The 20,705-nt window shown below is 47.1% G+C and overlaps 1 protein-coding gene across 2 annotated transcripts in view; it reads right to left on the bottom strand.

Annotated features, from left to right (window-relative positions):
* Positions 1–352: 352 nt before the first annotated feature.
* LOC119174516 (protein Wnt-5b) overlaps positions 353–20,705 on the bottom strand; it is an 83,011-nt gene continuing 62,658 nt past the window's right edge. For both annotated transcript variants that reach the window (XM_075895505.1, XM_037425455.2), the window contains exons 4-6: positions 15,872–16,164; positions 5,240–5,501; positions 353–4,169 (exon numbers count right to left, since the gene is read on the bottom strand). In XM_075895505.1, coding sequence (XP_075751620.1) covers positions 3,973–4,169; positions 5,240–5,501; positions 15,872–16,164 — 752 coding nt within the window. In that variant the 3' untranslated portion in view covers positions 353–3,972. The remainder of the gene's footprint in view (positions 4,170–5,239; positions 5,502–15,871; positions 16,165–20,705) is intronic.

The raw sequence follows: 20,705 nt of genomic DNA, 5'->3' as shown, positions 1-20,705 counted from the left end.
TCACGCAAGGCATACTCTTAATAATTTTTAATTACAAAACTTTAAAAAAACAGACTTCAAATATAATCCTCGAATTGGCTCGAAAAGATGTGCTTTATACTGCGTACTAATAATCTCTCGTGATCATTGCTTTAAAAAGTTCCTTCACTTGGCCCAATATCTTAATATACATTGTTTTATCCAGTTCACATTTTCCCAAATCTAAAGTGTTGTCCTGAACGACCAGTAGAACGAAATCGAAATACTCGACTCTGTAAAGAACTAAAAGAACAATAAATTTCACAGCAGATGCATGCGATCAACAGTGCAGTCTTGTCTGCCTGTTATTGCGAAATGACAAGGATGAGAGGTATACATATCCACGTGAACTTTATTTACAAGATACAATGTAGTGCCACGCGTCGCGTCAGCAATGTACGTAAAATTTTAAAGCAAGAGTATGAGTAAGAACGAGTGTTAAAAGCTTACAATGAGAAGAAACACGCTGAGCTGCTTTTCGGGTGTTAAGCAATTAGCTCTGCAATTATAACTATTGCCTTTCTGCGAAAGGGTCCCGCATTATTTACGAAGCTTCATACATTGTGCTGATCAAGCTCCGTCACGAACACCTTGCATCCGAAGTGTGTACAGCATTCGTAAGAGAGAAAATCAAGAACGCCATGTGTTATGACCAGAGCTATCTTTTCTTAAATATCCGGCGTGTGCTGTGGTAGTGGTTAAAGTCCTGACCATGCTTTCTAGTTCTAGGTCCCTTGCTAAAAAAAGAGGGGGAGAGGGGGGGGTTCGCTTTGAATACGAAGAGCTTGAGCCGTATGCAACCACGATATTATTCTGTACTTTATAATTTTTATGTTTTGCAAATAACATGAACATGAAGTGTTTCTACAAGGGTCCAGTGGCTAAGGTACTTGGCTGCTGACCCGTAGGCCGCGGGCTCAAATCCCGGCTGCGGCGGCTGCATTTCCGATGGAGGCGGAAATGTTGTAGGCCCGTGTGCTATGATTTGGGTGCACGTTAAAGAACCCCTGGTGGTCGAAATTTCCGGATCCCTCCACTACGGCGTCTCTCATAATCATATGTTGATTTTGGGATGTTAGACCCCACATATCAATCATTTCTGCAAGAGTTTTATTAGCTACATTGTAGGTGATCGTGAATGTTAAATACTGGCTTTTCGAAATTTTAGATAAGATATTTATTCGATTATTATATTAGGAAATGAAAGTCTGTTATTTCGGTAGGTTTGTTTTTGTTTACGTGTATTCAAAAATTGTTTCGTCTATTAATGGCGTTGAACATTGTGACCTGATTGTTACTGTGAGCATTGTGACTATTCAAGCTGTCCATCGTTCTGACTTGATGTTATTCAGGTACGATACGAATCACATGGTAGGATGTTCTTTGTATTTTTGACGTTCGCTGTAGTTGAACAATGGTACCTACAGGTGATTTGTGCCACCTTACGCTTACAGACAGAAAAACAAGATAAATTTATTTACAGTGGTTTTTAAATGCCACGTCAGCTACGATTGTGAGCAGTGGATCCCTAGTCTACGGTGAAAGGTCACCGAAATAAATTCTTGGACCAAAAATTTGTGAACGAATAGTCTAGAGGTGTTTTCTCGAAAAATTACTGCTTCCAATTGCGAATATATAATGGAGTTTCAGATCCATCGTTTGCATTAAGAACTTGATTACTCGAGGTCCACCTGTATAGCGGTCGACGCCCGCTGTGTACCGATTCCCCACCCCCTTTTCCAAGGAAATTTCGCCATGGACACTCAGGTCAACCAGAAACAGACCCTTCATTGTCAGAATGACAAGCAGTCTAGAAATGGCTTAGCGACTTTGTCCTGCAAGGTCGCCGGCTGCTGCTGATATCGATGAGCGGCTATGAATGATTGCTGTTTTTGTTTATTATTTTTATTTGTGTTTTTTTACTCACGCTCGTTGAAGTCTTCGTCATTTTTTTGTTCATTCCTCGTTTTCATTTCCTTTTCTTCACTCTAATCTTTGTTTCCTCTGTTCCTTCCCTCTTCCCGAAAGAGTGAGCATGGCGTTGTGCCCCTCCAGGTGGCAGTTTCCACCTTGCTCTCTCCCTCTTTCCTCTGTGTCCTTGTGTATCTGTGTATGCGAATCAAATAACAATAATAATAATCTACACGAGGAAACTGATATGCGAATAGGTCCAGCGTAGTGGTACAGCATGTTGTTAAATTATGGTTGGCTGTTTCCGCTTTGAGGCCAATCAGGTACTCTGATTATCCTTTTTAGTCGCGGTCAAAAAGCTTTCACAGTTTTTCCCAATGTGGCACTGCAATTTGGGAGACGACAAAGAATGGGCTTGTTACACTTGCTGTTACAAATGACGACGTTTTACATGTTCGTGCAGGGCGCTCCCCCTTCAGAATGGCATTTCAGCACTTCGTTAAAGAGTCAGAGACGCACGTATTATGACTGATAGGACTGATACTTATCCGTGTATGGCCCAGTGTTTCTGGATACCGTGAACCGCTGTGTATACAGTGACTGTGTATACAGTTTTTGTGACAGGAGTGCGAGCAAATACGACAATGCATCACCGGTGCCTTCACAAACGCAAGTGATCTCATCAATGAAGAAAGATGATGGCGAAAAACTTGCACCAAGCTCGTCTATCAATACGTCTTCATAGTGGCTGTAAAGAATACCTTGACATCATCCGATGCACATGTGGAACAAAGAACAGTACAGCGTGGCACTTTATAACTACGGAACACTAACGGCGGCACAAACGTGACAAAATAGTATGGTGCATGCTGGAAACACAATAAATAATCTACGTGAATATAGTGAATGAATCGGGGCATATTTTTTTTTCTCATCATTGGTAAACGCAAGTACATTGTCACGAAAAAAGCACATGGACACAACAAAACGAAAACGAAACAATGCACGCAGCTCCTTGATAGACGAATCTTTTACAAGGCAACATTTATGACATGCTGATAGCGATCTGTAGGACACTGGTGAAGAATGAAAATGGGACACAGCAACGTCAGGAAAAGTGCGAGTCTCTGAGAACAATCGATGGTTTTGCTTCATTCGTGAGTCCTACCACGGAAGTTTCACTGGTTGCAATAGCAGCCGTACAAAAGATGCGACTTTCACAGGGACAATTTCATTACCTCAATGTATAAATCTCAAGCCTTCTTCGGTGTCTTTGCAGCACTATTTCCAGCATTCGAGCCAACAGTACGTGATTAGGTCACTGCATCGTTGAAAAGACGTTGTTAGTCGTCGGTGCATGATGCAGGGCCAGAACAGCTAAAAATCTCACCGACACTGTTCATCTCCCCTGCGAAACTATGCGGAGCTTACGACTACTTGGTCATTTTTTCCTCACGCTTCCATAACGTCTCTTCACAGAAGCAGAAGCTTGCAATGGCGGCTTGCCGGCGAACGTTGTGATGGTGATGGCGTCCCTTTTGGTTTGGTTTATCGCCGTGATCTTGACCATGGTCCGCCTGAGCGACGAAAACACCAAGATCAAGTCAATTCGCCAGAATGCATGTCCAGCCATTGGTCCAGCAATCCAACGTTGCGAGAAAAGGTATTTCAGGACACGTCCAGCTGTTCCACTCATAGCTGTTAAAGCAGGCAGCCTTCCGCGAAAAAAAAAAAGTCTTCAGGAAATTTCTCTTCCGTAAAAAGGAGCCCACTACATAGGCTAGAAAATGTCTTTCACACGTAAACCCGCTTTCGTCCGACGTGCACCAGACATATACTGATGTCAGCTACGAACTAAGATACAAGACGTAAGTAGTTTGTGCTGGACTTCCTGGTCTCCGAACCGCGTAAAAATGCATACGTCGACTGACGACTGTTCACTTTTTTTTCACTCAAGGCCGGGGTTGTGCCTCGACGACAATTGTTTGCCGTACTTGATAGGGAACTCCCGAAATTCGTGACAAGATGTCCACAGGTTGTGGCCTATTTGCAGGTCTGCGCATCGATGACGCTTACGCAAGTCTTGCACTCCACGTAGCAGCACCAGTGGAACTTGCACTTGCAACGCTCGCGCAGCTTCAGCTTGTGGCTGTTGTAACCCCGGCCGCAGCACATGAGACCACAGCCATCGGTGGATGATGAGGTCTTGTTGCACCGACGTCCCGTGGTGCCCAGGGAGCCTGCGTGAACATTTTTTTTGTTGTTGTTGAGAATGACAATGCTGCGTTTGGAAAGATTAGATTTCACACTGCTCGCGACAAAGTCATGGCACACAAAGAGATTACTTCGCCGCCACGATAAGATGTCCGATTGGAATGTTCACGCAGCTAGTCAGTCTCAGAACATTACAACAGTAACCAGCACAAAGTTTGCACACACATAAATAAACACAGCAGACAATTGCAAGCGTTCTTACTTGTCGGTCACATGTATTTCTTATATATTTGTAAATATTTGCACTAGTTACAGCAGAAATAAGATAGTCAAAGAACGTAACGGTGGGGCAAAACTGTAACGTTGTAAGCAGCAAATTCCAGGGTTTAGCTACTTATGTGCACAATTACTTGTTGCAGTTATGGATCGGGGACAGTGTACAAACTGAATTTGGAGCAAGAATTTCTACTTGTGGTTACTTATATGAAGGCAAGTCTTCCAGTTCAATCATAGACAGGGTCTTGGTCAGCACTGTTCTTAAACTGGAATAGTTGACACTTACGGTTTTGAGCGGATTAATTATTATTATACATTAAGTGAGGCACACAATACGCACACTTTGTGTCAATCCACTATGTCCACTACAGTATCGAGCATTATGATGGAAAACATTCTATCGTAAGGGTGACTTGTGGCTACGGATAATGGACAGATTTATTAGGGATCAGTGGCGTAGGCAGAAATTTATTTCCATAGGGGGGGGGGGGCAGGTTATTGTTCTTAACTGTTGTGCAGGCAGGCAAATGTGCTCGAGCATAATTTTGTGCTCTCTGAACAGAAAGAAATTTCGTGAAGGGCACGTACTCGATGTGGCACCCCCTGGTACAAGTAGTGGTCTCTCTATTACACCGAAGAAAGGGGGGAGTGATATGAGGACCGGCTGCGGTGGCCTAAAGGAGGTCTAAGCCACCCCTTGGCTACGCCAGTGCTGGGCGTGCATTATATACACAAACCAAAGTCTGAGTAAAGTAATATGACATGGAAAGTTTAGGGTTTCCTCTTCTAGCTGCGTCGTGTGCACCACGACTGAACTCACCGAGCGTCTCGTTGTAGACGCAGTAGTCCGGCGACTCGTGCAGGTACACGAGGTCTTCGAGCGTGGGCACGTTGAACTTGCGGTGGCGCACCTGCAGCTTTCCGCGCCTGTTCAGCTTGACCTCGGTGGCGCTGTCGTACTTGTCCTTCAGGTGGTCGCCCACCTCGCGGAAGGGTGCCAGCTGCTTCCAGCAGGTCACCAGCGAGCACGAGCCGGACACGCCGTGACACTTGCACGTCAGGCGCATCTTCCGGATCACCGCCTGCGTATTTTTCGGGAGTAAGCGGAATGACGATAGGAGGCATAATGTTCCGATAAGCATTTGAGAGTTTACTTAACCCATGACGTGAATGCCATTAAAAAAAAGCTTTCGAGAGAACCAATTTGTCAAAGGGATACTGATCGTTATCAGTAAAAGGACATCTATGGCGGCTGCAAATATGTTTACTCTAATAATGTTAAAGAAAAATATGTGAAGCAAAACAAATTAGCAAAAAAATTCACTCTAATGAATATTTTTCGGACATTTTTTTTTTACTAAACGCGTCTTAGGAGCACAAAAATATGGAGCCCGTTAAAGCATGCGCACTGCTATGCGTTGTGAAAAGAGGAGTGCTCTGGCTTTTTTTTTTCTTTAGAAATGAATGCAACGTTGTTACACTAGTTGGGTTACAATCAAGCTTATAGCAAATAGATGCATATTTAAAACATATGGTAGAACAACCGCAATTATTTCTTTTTGATTATATTCAACAATGCGAAGTGAGTGGACGGCTTTTGAGGTTTATCATGACTTTGGTTGACAAACGCTGTAGATAAGTGTGATTATTGCACCGCTATCTTGGGAACATGATGGCGCAAAAATACATTCACATAGACCGAGAGGCACAGGACGGGTGAAGAAGTGCAAAAGTCTCTTAACTCGTGAGGATGTAGTTCCATCGCCACGCATATATGACGGTGGATTCATTTATGTCACAATTCATATTTGACGAGGCGTATATAATCAAGGGCGATGGAGGCTTGGAGTCGTGAGATGTCACAGAACAAGGAATGTTGCTTGAAAGAACGTTCCTTCGTCAAGGCCCTCAATGAAACAAGTGTCCTTATTGACACGTTGACTCCTGAGACATTAATTTTTCAACGATATCATACTACAATATTGAATGTTTCATTTCTCACTTCAGCTAAGTTCTCAGAGAGCACAATGTGCCTAAAAGCGTTGTGTTTCTTCACGTAATAAGGCTTTTTAGTAACAACTTTTCTGCAAACTCATATTTCAGCCACAGTAGCCTCGATAGGCAGCAGCTCGCGAGTTACGTACTCATTCTGCAGGTCTCGCAGTATTAACGTATGGGATTCACGCAGCCAGCAACAGTCGCGCAAGAACCTTTCATGTAGGAACATTTTATTTAGTCAGAACGGCTTTTTATTTCGCAATGCGAGGGCCCTGCAAAGGAACAAAACGCTGTTACCGTGTTTTCTTTTATTGAGGCGCGTGTTACGTATATTTGTCACGTGCCAGTACTCTAAAGCTTGAAGGGATTGGGCGGTGCCTTCTCTACTTCGAACCCGCAAGGAATGTTAGGCATACCTTAGATGCATAGAAAGTAGCCCAGCGTGCACGGAGCAAATGTTAACGATAGGGTTCCCCGCAAAAGGAGCACCCAGTGCGCATAAACATAACAAAATACATCATAATACATGGCAGTGTGCACGTTGAGTATCTCTTAGACTTCGCACCTCAGTTTCACTAGTCGTGCTTTCCTATGTATCCTGTCTAACGTAAGACACCCCCAATGCTGATGTCTGTCAAGTGTAGGTGCGCAAAAGAGAGGGGTAGATTGATTGATTGATTGATTGATTGATTGATTGATTGATAAATGCAACGTGCTAAGACACCTGTCCCCGTGACGAATCAACAACAAACCCAACAAAACACGCTGTTAGTTTGCCCTGTTGGACCACGCTGTGAACATTAGAGAGCATCGGCAGCGAGCGCCCTCTGGGGCAGGTAGAAGCATGTAATGGCGTGCTCTCGATGCGTCCATTTAAGGCGGTTCGGTCGCCGTTTCTCACGGCTCCCGACGTGGCCGCGGCAGCTTTCCGCGCTCTCTGCCAGCCTCCGCTTGGCGGCGGCACGTGTGATGGATGGCGTAGGAACGCAGACGGGGCAGCCGATTATCAGTCACGAGCATCACAAGCCGCATTCGTTAGCCGCGTGCGCCCAGCGAGTTCCTCCGAAAGGAGCAAACGCGCACGGCATGCAGGTCTAGTTCGTCATACCCGAACGAAGGCTTTGAGAGTAATGTTTCCAAGGGGAGCTCGGAAGTTGTTTGGGGAGACCTTGAGCACTCGGAAATATTGAAGGACCGAGGAGGAAAATTGTGGCATGATTACTGGTTGATAATTGCAGCACAAGAAAAACAAATGAGTGCACCTTGCAGACAAACTTCGTATTTTTGTACGTTGCTGCTACTTTTTGTTTCGGTAGTGCTTGATAAGGAGAATAAGCAGTTTTCTTTTTGTACTTCGCACGCATCAAGTGCGCGTGTGGGCGTGATAAACAAACATAGCCTTTTTGGTTTACCTGGTAATAATATTTCACTGTACTGAGCATGAAATACTGAAGCTAGTGCAGTAAAACAGCACCAGTGAACAACAGGGACCACACAAAGATGAACGATGCATACGCAAGGCATGCTGAAGACTGAAAATTCATATGAATTTTCTGTTCAAGAATGCGTCTAGATTTTGATCAATTCAAAGAATAACAATAAGTGAGCACTGCAGGTGGGCGTATTGATGACAGATCATAAAACTTATTCGCTATGCGCAGAACTTGCCGGACATGCCTACGAAATCAGTATCAAGCTCGAGGGAGACAGTCGCCAATGATCATAGGGAAGATCGCTGAAGGCGGTTCTTCTGGATCTGGTTGTGCTTGCGGACTCAGACATTTGTTGGATGAGACGAGTCATTGCACCGCAAGTTAATAAATCATCAGCATGTTGAGGAAAACATCCAAATCTGATTCTGATACGCCTGTACTAGTATCACAAATATTTAGGACGTTCTGATACTCGTCAGCGTTTTCTTTTACTCTTCAGGCCATCGTACATTGCGAGTAAGCAACCACTCCAGGTTTACTTCGGAGACCATCCTAATGGCGCCCGCACGTAGTCGCGGGCTTGTGTTGATAACATAGCTCGGTTCATAAGTGCATGATGTTCCGTATTGGGGCTTGCTTGCTGGTCTTTCCACTGGCTGGCCGCTTGGTGCTTTGTTTAGAGTCATCTGTTCTATTCTAGCTGTGTGGTGCTGGACATTGGCTCCTGTTCTATAATGTCAGTATGTATAGTATAATATTGATCTATTACTACTGTACCCCTTCGTCGGAATGCGGTGGTAGACTAATCTTGGTGAGATTGCAAACTCCTTGAATAGAAGCATGCATAAGTGTACCTCTGTGTACCGGGACCCAGACGTTGTACGATCCAGGGATATCTTGGTTATTCTTCATTTTGATCGCACAAAGAAAAACATAAAAAATAGCATAGTTTTCTCTGCAAGTGCTATTCTAAAGAAACAGTAACACTAAAGAGGTTGTCTCTTTAGTATAGTGCTTCCAGTGGAGCTGACGGGCACCTCAGTAGTCCTGGCTTTTCCTGTTTTGCTAAAGTTCACTAGTTTTATCTTTTTACCCTTTACTTTCTTTCTTCTCCTGTCTGCTGTCTCTATTTCTTGTTATATATATGTTTCTCCCTCTTTCATTCCCCTCTCTCTATTTCTTGCTTGCTTCCACCTTCTTTTGATCCCTTCCTTTATCTCTCTCGCTTTGTTTCTCTTTGTTTAATTCTCTCTTCCTTTCCCATTCCACATTTCTCTCTTTCTCACGCTTTCTGTAATATGCTCTACTCTCTCCTTTCCACCTCGCCCTCATCTCCATGCCCCCCTCCCCCCCCCCCCTCTTGCTACGCTATATACCATACAACTTACAAGGAGCGTGCCAGTATAACCGAGTGGTTAGGCATATAGAGTGTGCGTGTTGGGATCCCACTTCGTAACAATTTTTTGTGTGTAAATTCGATACTCTCTTCTTTCTCTCTCTCTCTCATGTACTCATTCTCTCACCTATCATCATTATTGAATCTCGTGCCGGACAAATAGGTGCACGTGTTCCGGGGACTAGGCAGAAATGAAGAAGCTGATGCAGGGAGAATGTGCCGGTGTATCATGATGATCATTCCTGTTTCCAACTGACAAATTACGGCAAGCCTAAACAGCCTCGCTGTTAAACAACTAAGCGACTACAATCTGAAGACTGACACGTCGAAGACTTGTTTTTTTTTTTTGTGATGGCTTGGCGGGCTGGTTGCTATTACATCCTAGAGAGGTTACAACACTTACAGACTACAGGGATTATGCGAAGAAACAGTGCTGTACGACGCTGCGTCTTGTTTCAGCCCCTTGTCCCCGCCAGCGTGCGTCGTAACCTTGCCAAGATTGTGGTCCTCCTTTAGCGGTGCCCCATGTCGCCCATACCAACCAACTTGTTCTTAACGCATGCATGCACGAGGCAGCCCTCTCCAGCTCTACCGACGGGTGCTTCGAAGTGACGAGTGATCCCTCTGTTGCATCACGTGGTCTAGGCGCGGCGCGCCCAGACCGACGACATTGCATGCAAGGCCCTCATTTCGCGAAAGAGGGTTAACGCGGTGGAAGCCCCCCCTTTTCCACCTGTGCCACAACGTCCGCCGTCACCGTTCGACCCCGGCGCACTCCTGCAGCCAGCCGTTGCTCCCCGTACGAACCCTGATGCGATGGCCGGCTGACAACGGTTCATTAGCGTGCCAAGCACGGATCGAGGGCCCCGCCCTTTTTTTTTTTTTTCGAACGTGCGCTTGACGCTGCCGCGGCCTCCGACAGGCTGTTTGCCCCCTTTGTTGTTTTGTTTTCTTTTTGAAATCGTCTTCTTCAATTTTTATAAATAAAAAAAACACGAAGGCAGCACAAGAAATAAAGATGCAACGAGTGGCGAGATCCGCATAATGGTAGCCTTGTCGAGTGCCACCTATGCCCCCGCGTTGTTCCAGAGTTCTCGAAACGTTGGACGCGCGCGAGCTACTATATGCAAATGACTCGCCCCTCCCCGGCGAACACGGATGGGAGATCACAGATCGCGTCGGAAGGGGGCCCAGGCGCAGTTGTCATAGTTGGTGGGGCGCTCAAGTATCCCCGGAGGAGGGAAACAAGAGCGCGCGTTTTGTGAGCACGAGGATTCGAGTGGTGGCTTGTCGGAGATTTCCGTGCTCGAGTGGGCGCTGACTGCCGACAAGGACCGCTGAACGGAAGGCTCAAGTGCGAGCCTGCAGCGACTCGCGAATATCTCCGTGAACTTGAAGCCGCTGAAGTGATTTTCCAACCGATGGGAAAGGGGCGTTCTTTCTCAGTCGTGGCACGAACCAGCTGGAGCTACTGATAATCATGATTAGTTCAACGAGAAAAGCTAGTTTCTTTAAATATTTTATAGCTGATTATGCCGAGTGTATAACAAAACTGGGAGGCATCAGGGACGGGGTAATTTATCGACTCGTTGATCAACTGACATTCATTCATTCATTCGTTCGTTCCTTCTGTTGTACGCGCCAAAACAATATGGTCATTGTCTCCCTCGGTAGTACATTGGCTACGGCGATCGGTCACGTGCGATCCCTGTTACGACGGTCGCATTTCGATGATTGGGACATGCTAGAGGCCCGTGTAATGCGCGATATCAGAACCCATCAAAGAGCACCAGATGGTCGAAATTTCCCGGGCTCTGCGCTGCGGCGCGCCTCAATTAATCACATTGTCATTTTAGCCCGTGAGACTCCCAAACACTATTATTGTTATTATTAATGACGTTAAGTTTGGCTGTCTCTAGTTATTCAAATTGCTCCTGAATGTAAGAACGCGAAAATTGTATCTCTAGTCGTACTCAAACTACAACTGTTGGTAGTAGTCGAAAATTAATACCGCAACCTTTTCATCAGCGGCGCAAGGCTTGATTAACCCTTTCAGCCCTGAATTTTTTTTAACAGGCAAATATCTTTGTTTCTCGTTGATTTGGAGTTACTACAACCTCAAGAACACGAAAATATCCAAGTGATGTGGGCAGATTTCTGGACTAGAATAACAAGAAAGCGAGAGCTTTTGCAGGAGCTACACATCTGGTCTAGTCGGCAGGCATTCTGAGGTCTGACAACCACTGAGCCCTGGTGTCCTATATTTAGGACATGAAGATTGTTCACTGCTGTGGGCGAAAGGTCAACTTTTTATCTGGTTGATTGCACGCGCTATGAAAATGGTTTTATTACATTACTTTTTCAGTTAACTTCGACTATCACTTCTGTTTCTTCTTTTTTCGTTCCACTGCATAGGTATATATGCGCGGTTTGGAGAATAAAATTCCTGTTATAAGTCAGCACTCTGTATGTGTCCTCCTTTGTCTGGTTTCTCGTTTTTCGCGCTGTTTATTTCTCACTGAGTCTTGTTCTTGTTCAGACTTTACGTCAGTTGCAAGCAGAAGCCCACAAGAGTGGCAACGATGGTCAGTCATGGTATGATCGCGGTACACCATGGTCATGATATATTTCAATTTGACGTTTCCATTGTCCGGGGGGGGGGGGGGGCACTGTTCATCACTTTTAAGAGTACAACTGTGGCCGTCCTCGTCGCTGGTTTCATGTTGATGTACATAGATCACTGATGTACATAGATCTAGAGTATTTCGTTTCAATAGCGTACTTAAGGGAATCATTGGGCCAACAGAAAATGTTTAGAGATGCTTAGAGGACAGGGGCACCATTTCCGGTTCCGGGTTTTCTTATGGCTCCGACGATCAGATGCGGTCGGCGAGGAAGTGTTAACGAAATTCGTTGTCCCTTTTTCTCTTCCGACACGCGGTGTCCCGTTTGTTAGACGTGCCGTCCCGGGGGGCTAGACGACAAGTTGGAGCCCTTCACAACTCATATCCCCGAATTATGTTTGTTGCGCGTCAGCGCATGCGGCGAGGAAACAAAAAATAACCCCGCAAGCGAGAAGAAAAATGATAACGGAGAGTTCGTACGGGTCGACCCATTACCACAATCGGCGCGTATTCATGAGGCGCGTCCGTATTATACCCACAACAAGGCAGGTCGTCGTATTTCAGTTTTACACACTGTCGTCGACGACGGTGTGAGAGTGCTTACGAAGTGGCAGCGAGATACTCAGAAAAGAGCTGGAAACAAGTCAAGAAAGTACGAAGTGAAAAAAGCCTCTTCGGGGCAGACCTGTGCCTCTCAGGCGGTGTTGTTATGCAGATATGCGGGCCACAAAGTTGTGTATAGACGCGGCGCACTGGCAGTTTGGAAACAGATAAGAAACTAAACTAAAAAAAAGGGAAAGAGCCTGTTCCCAGTAGTGGCGCACTGCCGGCAGTGTTTATATATATCCCCAAAGCAGCAGCATGCCAGTAGCACAGGGCGAGATGCTGGCAGGCAGGCAACTAACGCCGTGCCCTCCCGAACCGTCATTTTTGTCCCACTATGAATCACACCCGCCGCCGTGTGTCCCTTCTCGCAACGCCCCCCCCCCCCTTCTCGCCCTTGTATAACTCGCTCTAGCTTATATAAAGGCTGGCGTGCGGCTAGACGGGGGCCGCTGCTGCAACCAACGCACACAGCGCGCTGCGCGAGTCGTTGAACTCACGGGAGGCATTTGCAGTAAAGAAGAAACGACGCGGCTGTACTACTACTACCTTGCCTGGCCGTGGGGCTGCGCGAAGCCGAAGCCACTGAGCGCTCCTGGACGACCGTGTAAGCCTCGTATACCCTTCGGTGTGTCACCTGCTTCGTGGAGCCGAGAGCGGAAGGCTAGAGACCGCAAGACGTTTCACGCCGGGCTTCTGCAGCGGGCAGCCTGCACGAGCGAATAAAACACACCGTGCCGCGCGCAGAAGGAGCTCGCCGACACGTACATCGCTTCTTTTCTTTCTCTCTCTCTCTCCCCTTCGAAACTCGCGAAGATTCGCGCGCGTCCCGTCTGACCGTGAAACGTTTTAAACGCACCTCTTTGTCGCCTCTAGGTCGACGTTGATTGGCCCATCCGACCGGCTAAGATAGATGGGTCTCCCCGTCTGTTTGCATACGGAACGGCGGCCGAACGTCGTCGTCTGCGGTAGAGGTGTGAATGTTAGCGTGACCGGGTGTGTGAACGGGCCCGTATGTTGAAGTAATATTTGTATGGAGACAGTAGCTCTGGGATCCCTCCTACACCTGCCTAATCCTAATAAACTTTTGTCTTGGCTGACTACGCAGCCAGGTGAAGACAGCAAAGAAGCGCCAAAACGCCGATTCCATCAGCCAATCCGCTAGACAATTATTTCTTATAACTGTTTTGCCGACACCATTCGCGCAGCAGCGTGTGATGTAACATAGCCTACAGTTAGTGGGCAGGTGTGTTCCTATCCCATGCATGAAAGTGTCAATGAGGGCCTATACTTCTGCGACAAGAACAAACGCGCAGATGGAGGAACGCAGTGATGTAATCGGTGATGGAACAGATACACCCTCACCACCGCATTTATGGCACTCGACCGAAAATTGAGCCAATACACCATTTAGGCAGGCGTCAGATAAGCCGTAAACTAAATTTGTAGTTAACTTCAATATATATAAAATTACGACTATTCAGGAGAAATTATATATAGAGTTTTAGTGTTGCCTAGTTTGTCCCTCCTCACCTAGTCGCGCTTCAATCGTCAGTGGGCATTGATGACTGCGGCAAAAGGTTTTCGACGCTTTTCTTTCAAAGTTTCGCGACCTATGAACTGGGGATATGAAAACCGTGCGTGTGAACACGGTCAATTGTGCCTGAAACGACAGTAGTGCAGTGTAACCACAATATCTAAACAGGTGTTGGGAAGAGTTGAGTGGGTGACGTCTGACAGGACGCGAGATCCAAGTTCAGCAGCGAGAAACGTGACACGCCACTGGTTCTCACGTCGAAGTACATCGACGTTGAAGTCTCCAGTGACTAGTCACCGGCACATCCTGTAGGCACACCACATGGAAGTTGCGCAGCAAGAAGTTGATGACATCAGTCCGCGAGGTTCTTTAGAGATGTACACTGTTGCGACAATGAAGTCGTGCGAAGTCTTTACGGCGCAAGCGTCACCACAACTCATCTGGGACAGTGAGTTGAGTTCCGTCTAAAGTGTTAGTGGCGGTGCGCATTTCAATGGGAACCAAATTCACAGGCATGACAGGACCAGCAACGTCCCGAATAGTCCTGGACTTCATGCGTGCAATTTTTCCTGTTCCCTCAGAGTGAAAGTGAAGCCAGAGACATTTCAGAATGCCCCTTTATACCAACGGTATGTGATTCCGTGAACCGACCCCTAAATTGATAAAGCCATCAGACACGTCAATGTTTAGGGAAAACATGTAGGGCTTGTCCAAACAAACCTCATGCTCTGTTCAAGAATATGTGTTTTAAGTCTATTGGCAGTGCGCCAGTAGTAAATGGTGTACATACATAACTCACGTTATTAATGTGGACAGCATGGGCGGTGTCGCCTAGTTGGTTAATGCAACGCGCTGAGAAGCAAGGGGTCACTGGTTTCAATTACTGACGGGTTTCTTGAACTTTTTTTCTTCTCAATTATTTTTCTTTGTGCCCTTTATAAATATATACATATCCGGCACATGGCGGCGATGGCAAAAATTAGCCGAGAGTGTCCATATAATTGCTATCGCAATAAAACCCCGCAGAGTTCCTTATGCATTCACGAAAAATTACTCCAAGGCGAATGCCATCATTTTTTTCCCTCTAAGCTGATGTGTTGATGCTGTCCCGTCATAGAGTTTTCTAAATTCAACTAAAGGGGACCCTGGAGCTGTGATCATTCAGCCACAATGGGAATGATGGGAAATTCGCCAATTTTTCGTGCCTGCGGTTTCGAACACTTTTATGGCTTTATTTCTGTGTTTTTGTTTTGTTTCAAATAGGACAACGGACGGTTGTGGAATTCGTGACTATATTTGAATGGTTGAGCCTAATAAGCTCAAGGTGGTGACGGGTAAGTGCTAAACATTTGCTGAACTTAATCTTGCAGCAACGCGGATTCAGGTCACACAGGGCCAAACCGAGACGAAAGAAAGAAAATTAGACAAATTTCTGTAATACCCATCATGCCCATGCTGGCTGAAGTGGAGTGCGTCGCAGCTCCCATAGACACCAGCGCCAAAGTTCCCTCTCGTGTGCTTCTAGGAAACTCTGTGTGCCCCGCCACCTTTCGAAAGTGTTCTGCACCTGACATAATTTTGCAGTGCCTCAAAGATCAAAGGTACCTCACCTGGTATGTTTTTCCTCTGTGATCGAACCGCCTTCGACCAAGCTACAATATAATGTGATGACGTCATCACTTATGCTACGCTATTTGACGGCACTGTAACGTCATCATGGCGTGATGGTGAACCGACGGCACAGTCACGTCATCATGACGTCACAATGCTGTCCCTTGGCGTCATTTTAAAGTGTTCAGCAGCGCACGTACACAAGCACAAAAGGGAACGAACTCGCCCGACTTTCAGCTATGGTACGTACCCTTCGGCCGGCTTCGTTATTGTGCAGGTTCATGAGCTTCCGTCCCTGGGACAGCGACCCTCGCGGGTGGTTCTGCTCCCGCTCCCTGACGTCGACGAAACCCTCGGTGAAGCGGTAGCCGTAGGCCACGTTGTCGCCGCACCCGCCCCAGATCCAGTCTCGGTGCAGGTTGTCGGGTCGCAGCTCGCTCGAGCAGCCGCAGCTGCCCAGCTGCCCGTCGCGGCAGGCGCGTGACACGGCGTGCACCACGCCGGCAGCCGCCACAGCGTGTGCAAATGCCGCCTCCCGGCTCGCTGCGAAAGCACAGTTAAAGAAAAAGAACGTAACGAAAGTGTGGCAAAATGAGGAACAGGACACCTAATATAGAGTTGATTAGTTGAAAAAACAAGCGCTGCATACGAGAAATGCAAGGATGAATCAACAAAATGATACAACTTTCCAAAAGTTATGTATATAGGACTATGAATACAAGAACAGCACTGCAAAGACAGGATGGTAAACAGGACACAGACTACAGCGCTGTGGTGTCTTTTTTTTTTTTCGTCCTTTCTTTTTATCGCTACTTCTATACTCGTAATCATGGACCTACCTGCCCAAATGCGTACCCTATACTGCCGTATGGACGACATAGTGACAGCACTAGCACAAGCGTGAAAAGTTTGCATACAATGGCAGCTGATCTTATACGGGAGAGAGAGAGAGAGAAAGAAACTAAAGATATTAAGGTTAAGAAGGATGGTTAACGACTTAACTTGGGGCTCAATGATCAGGGAGAATCAGTGAAACAGGGTCCAACTGCCAAAATTTATTGCCGCACTTATACCACCCAAACCTTTTTTTTTTATTTTTGCAATTTCCTTTGATATCTCTGCGGAATACACGCTCATTAAATACCGGTATGCCTCATTCAGCTGAAAGGCAGCGCATTATGGTCGTAATATGTTCACCGAAGCGTATATCACCGCACCTATAGTACCGAATCCACCCTACGTAAATATTATTAAGTCCGCTTTCCTGCGATGCTGTTTCCTAAGCCAAAGGCAACACAATCATGTCTCGCAATCAGCGCCAGCGAGTCCAGTTTATTCATTTCATAACGCGGAAATCGTACAGGTACTCTTTCTCTGATGAAGACACGCACGAGACAAGCCCTACACCATGTGCAAAGAACAATCGGTCTTTCCTCGAACTAATTGGCCGACGTTGCGGTTGTTACATTCCAGGAGACGTGCAATACAGAGAAGTACCACTTCTCTGTATGGATCACCGCAGAATCCAGACCCTTTCTAAAGCCCAGGAATGGATCAGGTTTAGCGTAACTTGCTGCAGTTCCGGCTGGCGCTGTCATGACGTACGCACACGACCGTCGATGTCTAAGCACCCAAGAAGGGGCCCCACCTCCCGGTCGATGTGTGCGCATCTCTTCCCGCCAATTGAGAGAGACAGCGCGTCGTGATGCGTTCGCCGCACGCCGTCCAGGTTCCCAAAAGGCCGCCAGGCGGCGACGGCGGTCGTGCCCTTGGAAGCAAACCGGCGTGGCCAACCGTACGTGACGTCGGATTATGCGCGCCGAATCTCGCGGCGGGCGTGCGGGAAGTCAACCGTGCATGCAGCAGCGTATACGCATACATTGTTTTCTTCCTGTTTTTTTTTTTATTTGCCGGCGAGCGAGTGGCATCGCGAAAGGTGAATGCGTGGCGCTTCGTCTCACGCCGGACGTATATATACCGTCTAATCCCTTTGGCGAGCTCGAAGAAGAATCCGCTCTTTTGTTTAGGTAGCGCCCATCGCAGCAGCACCTGCTGTGTTCATTCGTGGCTGCGGCGTGAGCAGCGTACGTAGTTGCATACGTAGCAAGTAAAGCTGGCCCTAAGCGCTTGAGTTGCAAAAACGTACACGGGCACGCAAGGCTTGACCAGCGCTAGTGTCGTGAACGTATGCGATTTTATGCACGCAGTACATAATCCTCGATAACATGAGCGAGCGCGTAAGGTGTGTTGTGACACGTGAATGTAGTCTGCGACGTTTGCTCGCATGCAAGGTTTGCGTGAAGATCACAGCCTCATTCGAGGTGGGACTGGCTCAACGGTTCTTGCGCAAGAGAAGGGTTGGTTTATTTTAAAGCGAAAGCTCTACTGCGCCACGTGTCTCAAGGTCATTCATAGCACCGCAATGACCATGAGCTGCCGGAGCGCGAGTGTGGCAGGCATGACGTCACGCCACGTGATTCGATGCAGCGCCAGAAGCTGCGCGTGGCTTCAAGCCCCGCCTAAGCTGGGCCACGTGGCCAGTAATCGAACAGCGTGCCCAGCTTTCGCGAAACCGAGCGAAACCTACCTTTCCCTCGTGGTAACTAGGTTCGGATTAGTTATATCTCAACGAACTTGATCTCAGCGCCGAGCCTGTCATAAATTTCTGATCAATGCGTGAGAGAAGTTGGATCAATGTGTGCCGAACGATATATAATCGTTCTCATGCCAAAATTGTGACGGCATTATGTCGTCACAGTGACGTCACATGATGACATCGTAGCTTGGTCGGCATCATGGAGGCAGTGTGAAACCAGTTGGGGTGCCCCTAATCGTAGAGGCAATGCCAAACCCCATTAACTGCAGAATCATTTGGAGGTTTTTGTAGAACAGTGCATCAATTGAGAAGAAAAAAAAAGATGGCTTTCGCCTTCCTGTCATTTCAGGCGAGTGCATAAATGACACTCTGCGTTTTCTTTTTATCCTTGCTTGCTGGTATATAATATTAGTTTCTACGATAGTGGCGTCAATGATCGGCTAAAGACTGCTATAGCACCCGATGAGTTCACTATCTGGATAGCACTCCGGCTAATAAGGCCAGTGGTAGGATGACTATGAGAGTCCTTGAATTTATGAGCCGCGCCAGGCCGCACTGTCTTATCACTTCCTTTTCGAAATCGACTTGCTTCAATATGATTGATTCTGCGGCGGCTGCATTTCCGATGGAGGCGGAAATGTTGTAGGCCCGTGTGCTCAGATTTGGGTGCACGTTAAAGAACCCCAGGTGGTCTAAATTTCCGGAGCCCTCCACTACGGCGTCTCTCATAATCATATGGTGGTCTTGGGACGTTAAACCCCACAAATCAATCAATATGATTGATTGATATGTGAGGTTTAACGTCCCAAAATCACCATATATGATTATGAGCGACGCCGCAGTGGAGGGCTCCGGAAATTTAGACCACCTGGGGTTCTTTAACGTGCACCCAAATCTGAGCACACGGGCCTACAACATTTCCACCTTCATCGGAAATGCAGCTGCCGCAGCCAGGATTCGATCTCGTGGCCTGCGGGTCAGCAGCTGAGTACGTTAGCTATTTGACCACCACGGCAGGGCACTTGCTTTAACAGATTAATAGCGAACACGATATGGAGTCTTACAGTCACGATTGCGCATTTATCTCTAATCAACGCCTTCTTTTAGGCGAGTCGCTTGCATAGAGATTTCCTTGTTATTTTTTTCTGACTCTACAAGTGGTTTCGGGCAGCGAAATGGACAGATCGTTCTCTTTTGGCTGAAGCTGTAACTTTACGTTCCATCTTCGCTATAGATACCGCTTTTCAGGCCACATCGATTCATAATTGAGCCTCTGTTTGCCCGCGAAGCTTTGACACCTAGAGCTAGCAAGACATGATGATATATATTGTGATATCTCATTTCTTCGGTGGTTATTCTTTTAAACACTAACAGTTAGACACCACGGAGAAAATAGCTAGGATCATGAATAGCTTACCGCGCCCTCTATAGTGTGTGTGGGTGAGTGGGGGGGAGGGGTCTTAATATGTTTATGTTAAGCTAAAAATCATATCAAGCATGATCAACGAGCTCACCCTAAATTACCATGCTTATCGGCGAATAACGCCAACCGGGCTTGTCCCGACCCAACGCGACCTCTTTCTTTCTTACTTTCTTTCTTTTTTGTCTCTTGGATTCCTCGACCGATATTTAATAGAGGGCGTAGAGCAGGCGATGCGCTTACAATGGCTTGCCAATGATTAACGTGGGCATTAAGGGTCGAGCATTGCTACGCAGGCGAGGTGGTGTAAATGCTAGAATAGGAGGTGGGCTTGCAGGGTGGACGGGGGGGGGGGGGGGGATGCACATGTGGCGGGCGGCTGCACCGTGATTAAGCGTCGTGTCCGTCGCGCCCTCCGTGGTGGCCAGGCGCCTCCGAAGGCGTGAGTGGTCCAGCCTCGTTGTGGGGGGCATCGATCACGAAGCCTTCAACGAAGAATGGGGAGGAACGGCAGGAGGCGGCGACGGAGGCTTTGACGGTCAACGCGACGCTGCAAAGCGATAGACACGCGTTGCTATTGCCTGATCGAGTCGCCACTATCGCGCCCGACACGACAACCCACGTCTACATTCCGAAACAACAGCTGCAGCAGTATCTACGCGTAGTCGTGAAGATACGTGTATCCCACGCCGGGACGCATGTTAGGAGGAGACACGCGGGCATTCCGAGATGGACAGGCTTGCAGCTATAGTTCGTCGGAGATCGGGTAGGCCGTCGTGGCGTGCACGCTAGCATGGCAACATTCTCTTCGCTTCGTACCGTCCCTTCCTTACCTTCTGCTGTCTTCTTACTTCATAATCTAGTATTGTGAAATCTTCATTCTGAAAGTGGCTCGCGACTCAATTCACTTTTTCTTCATTTTCTTGTATGCCCTCGGTCCTTCTGGTCGGGGCATTTTACGAAAAATGTCCTAATCTATTTCGATTAAAAGCAATGAAGGACTACAGTTGTGAAGGAAGCATTACTTTTACTCTTCTTACCACTCTGTTGATACGTGCCACTTATTCG

The sequence above is a fragment of the Rhipicephalus microplus genome, chromosome 5 (assembly GCF_043290135.1).
Source record: "Rhipicephalus microplus isolate Deutch F79 chromosome 5, USDA_Rmic, whole genome shotgun sequence".
Taxonomy (NCBI): domain Eukaryota; kingdom Metazoa; phylum Arthropoda; class Arachnida; order Ixodida; family Ixodidae; genus Rhipicephalus; species Rhipicephalus microplus.
The sequence above is the reverse complement of the archived record's forward strand: the minus strand, read 5'-3'. Positions and strand labels throughout refer to the sequence as shown.